Source organism: Austrofundulus limnaeus, unplaced genomic scaffold, assembly GCF_001266775.1.
Source record: "Austrofundulus limnaeus strain Quisiro unplaced genomic scaffold, Austrofundulus_limnaeus-1.0 Scaffold70, whole genome shotgun sequence".
NCBI lineage: Eukaryota > Metazoa > Chordata > Actinopteri > Cyprinodontiformes > Rivulidae > Austrofundulus > Austrofundulus limnaeus.
The window spans coordinates 477,180-486,131 of record NW_013952472.1 but is presented as its reverse complement, the minus strand read 5'-3'; the positions used below and the strand labels follow the sequence as shown (position 1 = coordinate 486,131).

General features: G+C 40.2%; 1 protein-coding gene across 3 annotated transcripts in view; it reads right to left on the bottom strand.

Moving 5' to 3' along the window:
* Positions 1–8,952, bottom strand: part of si:ch73-181d5.4 (death-inducer obliterator 1) — a 64,511-nt gene that overhangs the window by 13,727 nt on the left and 41,832 nt on the right. For 2 of the 3 annotated variants that reach the window (XM_014010536.1, XM_014010537.1), the window contains exon 17: positions 954–7,851. The exons of the other annotated variant lie outside the window; for it this stretch is intronic. In XM_014010536.1, the coding sequence (XP_013865990.1) occupies positions 1,472–7,851 (6,380 nt within the window). In that variant the 3' untranslated portion in view covers positions 954–1,471. Of the gene's footprint in view, positions 1–953; positions 7,852–8,952 lie in introns of those variants that run through there. 3 annotated transcript variants of the gene reach the window in all.

Here is an 8,952-nt window from a genome sequence, read left to right as displayed (position 1 = left end):
ATATATATGTATATAACTGCACATTCACAGTATTGAAAAACCTGCTTTAATTGGTTGTAAAGGCACAAAATGATGGAGCAATACTCTAGAGAGTGAACAAAGCATTCTTATATCAACAGTTGCCGTGCTGATAGGCTATGTCCAGTCCAGTAAACATCAATGGTTAGAACATAAAAAAGTAAAAGTGAGCTGAACAGTATTTGTGTAGTATAGGATTTGATGGGATGGCAGAAAAATATATATTTCTATTACATACAACATAACTACAGCACATTTAATGTTGTCTGTTTCTCATTGGTGAAATGTGACACTCTGGTGGTGTAATATCTTTATGAATTTCAAGTTATATAGACCTTATCAGAAAAGCAAAACAAATCATTTTGAAGTTATAAGGTTGGGCTTTCTCATATTGAACATCAAATTAAACTGAAATAATTCATCTATTTCCACATTTTTCATACCTAATTCGCATTGATAAGCTGTTCACCATAATGGTAATTAAATGTGTAGCACTCCTTTAAAGAATGCATATTACCTGCTCCCTTTCATGCCAAGGTTTTAATCAAAAATCATGCTGAAAAATTACAAAGTTGTAGATGTCTTTGTCAAACCTTGAAACTAACACCATGCATGTACATCTGACATCTTGTGATATCACAAGAAGTCACCCTCAGAGTGTGTACTGTGAATAATTCTCACCTCATTTTCCAATATTAGCATTTTTATTGTTAATAACTAATTGTTTGTCACAGCTAAAGTCAAAGCTTTTGATGAATGAATAATTGGGGGCTACATTTTGTAAAATATTCAATCTTTAAAGAAAAAAAAACATTGCAGCGTCGCTTCATCTGAATTTTGAGCATGCATTTCTGGATCCACATTAATTTGAAATCCAAAGTTGAGTATCAGTAATCAAATAAACATCAATGAGTCAGTCAATCAACCAGTCTTGATTTAACGCAGGTTTAAAAGGGGATGCCGTTTTATTGTGTTGTTGCTTTCAAACTGAACATTGAAACAAGTTCTTTTGGGAAGAACATACAAGCCAGATGAACACTAATGTAGTGGCGTCATGGCTATGTTAAAAACAAGAAAAAAGCAACAAAACCTTTACATCGTCTGTACAAAGTTTTTCCAGTTATTTCTGACTACAAATGTACATGAAGTTGTACATACAGATACTCATGATCATAAACATCTACTTTTAAGACCACAAAACAAACTAGAGCATAATTAACTTAAAGGTGGAGAAAAAAACACATCAGACTTTCTTTTGCAATTCACCATACATGTAATGAAATAGTAGTGGGACAAAAACTAGTCTTAAGAAAAATATAATACATTCTAAGGACGTTACAAGTCTTGGTAAACTAAAAACTATGCTTTATGTAAATTTAGCCAGTTTAATATTTGCTTTCACATGTATGACTGTCTGTTGATTTCAGGTCTACAGATTAACTTTTAAACACATTTAATTGCCTTCCTCCATTACCCCTTCTTCCCCCATTGCTCTATTTCTACCAGGAGGACCTCCCCGTCTTGGACCTCTTGCACGCCCTCTGAATCGATAATCAACTGCTCTACCTCTACTTGACTCCCTCGTTGCTGGGTGAACAAATTGTTGTGTTTCACGATTCCTTGTCATGTGATTTGGTGGAAGTGGAAGACTTTTTTTTGGAGTAGGAAGTAGGGCACCTCTGTGCCTTGGGGGTTGTACTACGTGCTGACTTTGTGTGTTTTCTCCTCTGTTGGGACCTGGACCTGGACCTAGAGACCTACCGAATGGTGCTGAAGGTCTTTCACAAGGGTTGTGGCTTTCAGTAACTTGATGGGGACCTCTTCTTTCCCCACTGCGTGACTGACCTAGCGGCCCGTGTTCCCTGTCCCTATCCCTCATGTCTGGACCTCTTCTATTGGACTCAGGAAAGTCTGTGTTTGAATCCCATCTGCTCATGTCTGCTTTATTAGGTCCTGTACCTGGTCTTTGTCGTCTCATTTTCGGAGCTCCCCTTTCTCTTCTGAAATTATGCTCAAATCCTGTTTGACAATCTTCCATGTCCTCTTCAAATCTTTCAGATCCTAGCTCCCCAAAATCAGAATTTTCTTCATCAAACCCCTGATTTTCATTTGAGTTTCTGTAGCCTGGTTCTGAGCATTCTAAATTTGAACTTCCCTGCCCTTCCATTTCAAATGCTCTTCTGTTTAGGCGGGAGTTCATAAAATCTGGACCTCTACTATGAGTTCCTGGTATGTCTGCATTAGACTCTCTCGTATTCCCCCTGAAGTTCTGTTGCCTTCTGTCATTTCCCATATATAAAGGCTTTTGCATACCTGGTCCTCGTCCCCTACCTCGGCCTCGATCACAAATGTGTCCTCTGTTGCCTGGACCACCTTCACCTCTGAAAAATGGCCCAGAACCTTCTCTATTAAGCTCTCTCCATTCATGTCTTTGTCCACCCCTGCTAAACTCAGGACGAACATCTGAATTCTCTTGAACTGGCCCTGGACCCCTACAACCAGGACCATTCCAGTCATCTTCTGAATCCTGTATAGGGCCTGGAACACGCACAGCTTGTCCTTCATGTGCGTTAGAGCGACCCTGCCAGCTTTGTTCTTGTTCATGTGAAACATCTTCGAAAGGTTCAGAACTCAAATTGCAACTGTTTTCCCAACTATCTCCTGAATGTTCTCTTTCATTTTCCAAAGCCTCTCTATTGGGGCCTCTTCTGTCTAACCACTGCCCCTCAAAATCTTCACCACTCCTACCGCGTGTAAAGCCCCGGACACGTGGCCTTCGTCCTCTCATGTTTCCTCTCATGGGCCTTGAGGGTCTAAAGTTTCTAAATGTTTGATCAGATCCAGTAAACTCCAAATCAGGACTATCTGAAATAGGTTCGGACTCTCCCCAGTCACTTTGTCTTTGATTTCCTTCTGGCCCCCCTTGTTGCCTGAATCCTTGATCTCTACGATCTAAACCTCCTAGTTCTTTCCAGTTAGGTCCTGTGTCCATTTCTGGACATGGTCTTTTAGGCACAGGTTCTCTAAAGCTTGCATTTCCTGAATTATACCTGTCAACAACTGGGCTTTCAATGTCTGAACATCTACTTTCATTACCTGGTCCTATAAAGTCTCCTGGACCTTTTCTAATGGGTCTCTGAGCCTCCACAAATGTTCTAATAGGCCTCATGCCTTTAAAGCTTGGTGCTCCCCTACTAGACTGTAGACTTTCCATATTTGGAGGTGATCTAACTGATTCAGGATTCCTGAACTGTGAGCCATGTGGTGTTTCATTCATATCTGAGGACACTTCTTCTTGCCAAGGTTCTTTAATGTTAGGAGCTTCAGGACACATACTATCAGGCCTTAAGCTTGTGTTTACAAAATCATGTTGAGGCCCTGGTCTCCCTGTTCTTGGATGTCCAAGCCCTCTCCTGTTCAGTGATGGACCTGCCATATCAGAGAGAGGTACTCTAATGATTGGATCTTTCTGGTTGTGCCCCAAGTCTTCAAAATTTGGACATCCACTTTCTACTCCATCTTCCCTGGAGTGTGGCCTTACATGATCTTCTGGTCTCCAGATATCTGGTACCCGTGGTCCTCTCCTATTAGAATCTTGCCTGTCTATGTCAGGACCTCTCATTTTATTTACAGAACTACTAAAATCTGGACCTCTGGTATTTCTTCTATCTTGCCCAGGAGTCTCAATTGACGAGCATCTGCTTTCAGACCCTGGTCCTCTGAAAACTGGACCTTCACATCTTCTGTTCTGGGGAACAGACTCTTCCATGGTGATACTTCTTTTCTCATGTCCAGATCTTCTAAATTCTTGATCTCGAGGTCTTGTCCTGTATTGCTCAGCACCATCCATGGATAAGCCTCTGCTTTCAGGCCTCACTTCTCTGAAATCTAGACCTCCAGAACACCTTCTCTCAGTCTCAGTGGCTTCCACATGGCTGCCCCTCCTTACAAGACTAGTTCTCCTGTTGTCTGGTCCATCTAATTTCAACAAACCTCCCCTTTCAGGCCCTACTGAAATAGGCCTTACTCCTCTGACATTTTGATCTCCTCTTCTGTCAGTCCTAAGACCTTCCATGATGGGATCTCTTCTATCAGACTCTGAACCACCCATATGTGGTCCTCTCCTTTCAAGCCAAGGTACCTTAAAATTTGGACCAGTTGACCCTCGTTTGTCAGAACCATGTCTGTCCACAGTCAAATCATGTCTTCTAGGGCCTGATTCTTCAAAATGTGGACCAATAGGTTCCCTTCTGTCCGACTCGGGACATTCCACAGGTACTTCTCGACCATCATGTCCTGGTTCCATAAAGTCTGAACCTGATACTCTTAAGCCAGGTCCTCCAATGTTTGATGGATTTCTTCTCTCAAGCCCTTGTTCAATAGAATTTTGACTTATGTGTTGTGATAATTTGTGCCTTGGAAAGTGCATCTGGGGAGCTCTTGTTTCTTGACTAGGTCTCATGAAATCTGGTCTCACTCGTTCTGTTTCATCATGCATCAAGTTCTGTACATTTGGACTAACTTTACTCTCTGGATTTCTATATTCTAAGTTTCTAAAACCTTCTCTGTCAGACCCCTGGCTCTCCAAATTGGGCCTTTTCCCATCAAAGTGATGGCCACTCCAGTCATTTTGTAGAAATGGCCCTGTTCTGACTGGATCTAGTCCTCCCTGGTTTGGGTCTTCCCAAGTATCTGATCTTGGGACATTCTGATCTGGATGTCTCTCAAGTGAACCAAGGCTTTTATTCTGATTAATATAAAGAGGTCCTGGACCTCTCCAGTCTGGATTTGTAATGTTTGCCATGGTTCCACTGTTCTGAGGCTGAAAGTCAGTTTTCTCAAAGGATCTTGTTGCCATTGTGCTTGACCTAGCATCAAGGCTCTCTGACTGTGGTCTAAAGTCATTTGTCTTTAAATAAGGTAAATTTTGAAGACAGCTAATATTTTGGCTTGCCTCATCGCCATGCCCACTTGGTTCTGTACTATGATGCATCACTGATGAAGAATCCCTTGACCCCAAAAACCAACTATCAGGTGCAGTTTTATCTGAAAGCTGGCTTTTCAGAAATGGATTTTCCCTTTCATTTTGTATGTTTGATTCAGTCATTGGTGGGTTTAAGGCAGATGGCTCAAAATTTTGTACTAAATCAGAACATGGATTTTTTATGCTTTGGTTTACATCTTTCAAAGATGAATTTCCTATATCTAGCATTTGATTTCTCACAGCTGTCCACGAATCAATTCTTTTGAAGCTTTGGTGCTGATTACCTGATTCTCCAGGTATGTCTGGCAGTGAACTTGTTGAAGTTTCTTGTTGCATTACTTGTTTCTCTTTAACTCGATTCAGAATGCCTGGTCTAGGCCATGGAAGTCTAATTTCTGTTTTCTGTACATCAATGTGTGCTCCGCTGTGTTCAGATTCATTTATATTTGGTTTTGAATTATTATTCTGAAATCCAGCACCTGGTCTTGAAAACTCTGAGAGAGTATCTGTTTCATGTCCTGCACCCTGAATAACTAGGCCATCAACTGGCAAACATTTACTTTCCTCCTTAACTAATGGCACTGAAACACTGTTAGTCTCTTCAGGATCTCTGTTTTCCTCAGACTTAGCACATTCATTCCTTTCTATGCTGGAAGGTTTGACAAACTGCGGGTCTGGATCAGGGCTCTCAGGTGAATCTCGAATGGGTGGATCAATTTCCCTAAGTGGAATTGTGCTTTCATATTTGTCATGAAAAAATGTCTCTTTCAATGACAGTTTCTTTTCCTGTGAACAGTTACCACTAACCGAATTATCATCATGACTGAATGATATTTTTTCCAACTCAAATTTTTGACAGTCTGAAGATTCTGAAATCTCCAATTTGATCTTATGGACAAATTCAGGGGCATGTTCAGAAGGGTTCTCAATCTGATTGCATTCTAACGTTAGTCCATCTGGATCATTTTTAACTGAAATTTCACTTTTCACAGGAGCATTACATGAAACACTTGCATCTTTTGTTTTCTCAATGACTTGAGAAAGTGGTCTTCTGTGCTGTTTCGGTGAAAGGGATGCAGAATGTTTTTTACGTGGGGATGATGGCGATCTTCTTCGCCCATGAGAATGATGACGTGAACTGCGGTCTTTGCGATAGTGTCCTGATCGTTCTGGTGGATCTCTAGTTCTGTGCCTTGACCGATCTCCTTCACTTCTTCTGTGTCTGTCCTTGTCTCTATGTCTTCTAGAACGTGATCGAGACCGCTGCTGTGATCTTCTTGAAGGACTTCTGTGATGTTCTCTTTCATGACGGCTTCGCCTTTTTGGGGATGACCTTCGTTTTTTGGAGTGGGGTGAATTTGGAGAAACACCTTTGTAACTAGAACTTTGCCCTGATTTTGAGAAAGACTCATTGGTCATTGCAATTCCTCCTTTAAATACATCCTCTTGGATTTCATCAAAAAGTGACTCATCTTCAGGATCATAAGCTACATCCGAGTCTTCAATCTCTCCAGCAGAGGATTCCTTTTCACATTCTTTACCAGGTATTCTAGCTTCCCCCAAAACTGTATTTTTATCATCTTTTAATTTTTGACCATCACTTGTTGTTTCTTCTGGCTTAACAGTTTCAGACTTTACAGTTGATTTATTTTCAGTCTCTGTAGGGATGCTGGACATATCAGCTTGATTAGAAATTTTTGATTCTGTTTGCTTTGTAGAATCTTGCCCAGATGACTGCTGGCTGAGTGATGATGCTTTTGATGGAGGAGACATTAAGGAATCAGAAACAGAAAAGTGAGCCATGAACATACCCACAGCTTCTCTTTGCTGTCGCAGTACTTCTTCCTGCTCTTTCAACTGACGCTTTTGTTCTTCAATTTGCTTGTTAAGCTCCTCAAGCATCCTCTGCTGTTCACTCAATGTTTCAGCTGAGACCACTATTGTGCCTGTAAGGTTTGGCTTTAGTGAAGCCACTGGACTAGGACTCTGTGCTGGCGAGGAACTAGAAACTGGTGCTGGGCATGATGAAGAACCTAAATTTTGAGTTGAAACAGCAGGTTTTGTTAATGCAACATCACTTTGAAATTCTTCAAAGATGGTCTCGTCCTCTGGATCATAGGCCACATCATCTTCATGTGAAATTTTGGAGGATTCTATCTGAACATTTTCAGTGGTTTGTGTGGGGAACATTTTATATCTCATTGCAGGATCATATTCCTCTTCAGGGTCATATGGTCTGTCAAAGTCAATTTCTTTTTCTTCTTCTTCTATCTCTTTGATTTTGGATTTCTGTCCATATTGTTGAACAATTGGATCAATCATTGATCCAGACACTTGAGATAACACTGGAGTCTTCTTGGCACTTACTGCTGGTTTTGGAGGACTTTCATCAGTGGAGCCCATTAAGTCAGACTGCTTATCCTTGAACAAAGTCTTCAAAATTGTCTGCAGTGGATTTTTATTACTTGAAGCTGATGGAGAATTCTTGCTCAGGTTACAGTCAGTTGAGGACTTTGTAGTAGTCATGGACGAGACAGAAGGAGTTGCTTTTATTGAATTCATAATAGATGGTATAGAAACTGAAGAAGAGGAAGAATCTGACGGTGATCCAGGGCAAGATGGTGAACCAGGTGGGGAGGAACTAACAGGAGTCTCAGGATCATAGGGCTGAAATACCTCCAATTTGTCAGAGCCATAGAGGACAGGTGGTTTTGGGATCCACATAGGGTCTTTGGACATGTTAACTTTGGGTCTCTTCTCTTCAACTTCTTGGGGCAAGCTTCCAGAACGTTTTGCCTTTTGGACAATTGCTAGACCCAAAAGAAGATTGGGTCGGTTTTTTTCAAGACCTGAGAAGAAAAAAATACAATAAACATAAAACAATGAAAATTCAGAAAATAAAACTATTTTAATAAAACTTATGTGACCTTTTAAATTGTTCGGTACAGTTTAACACCGCTAAACATAATAATCCTGTAGGTTCAAAATGACAAACATTCCCACTAGCAAAACACACCAAAACCATCACTAAGAGAAAATGCTTATGACATGTTCAATTTTTTCCTTTTTGTCAAAGAATGTGGGCTTGTTTGACTTATGAGATGGGATTTATAAATAAAAAATACTTTCCAGAAGATGAAATAGCTCTTTTTGTCATCTTTAATTTTCATAACTTGAATAGTAATTAGGTAAAAATAAAAATCATCATCTTAGTTAGATCATCCATCCTTGCAAATGTAGTGACGTTACAGCTTTTGATGATGCATTACATTATGCTGCAAATTTATGTTTAGTACATAACAGTGTTGATGAAGTATGACGTTACAAGAATTGTGGGGAATTCTCAGGTCCCCGATGTCAGACAAAAAATCCAGCGGTCTGCAAGCATGATAGCCGACTCCAACACATTTATCTGTGTACACTTAGAGGCCAAAATCAACTTTGATTGTATTGACAGATACAGCAATGCACAGCTCAAGCTTTGGCAACAATGCAGGGGAATAGCAGTACCCAGCAACCGTGTCAAATTGATAAAAAGGTACGTTTAGCATTCCTGATTTGTCTGTGCTGACTGATGCTGTGCTGTTTTGCCTCATAGAAAAACAGCACAGATGACAGATTATTTTGTGAATGATGCATGGCATTTATTTGTCATTGACTTCCAGCGGCAGGATGAATAATGATTTTGCCAGCAATTTCTTTATTAGCTGTTGTTAGCTGTTAGCAACCTGTTCTGTTTCTCTATTTTACTCAAGAGTGAAAATGTTCTTTAAAAACTGATCATTTCTAGGTTATCATATTACCACAATAATATTTTGGCTTGGAAATAAAAAGGAAATTATTTTTTTCCATTGTTTTGCTAGTTTTAGATATAAATCACTTTTAGACAGCTTTAACACTACAGGTGGAGAATACCAGGGTGGTGATGGTATTTTTGGGATCCCTAGTTT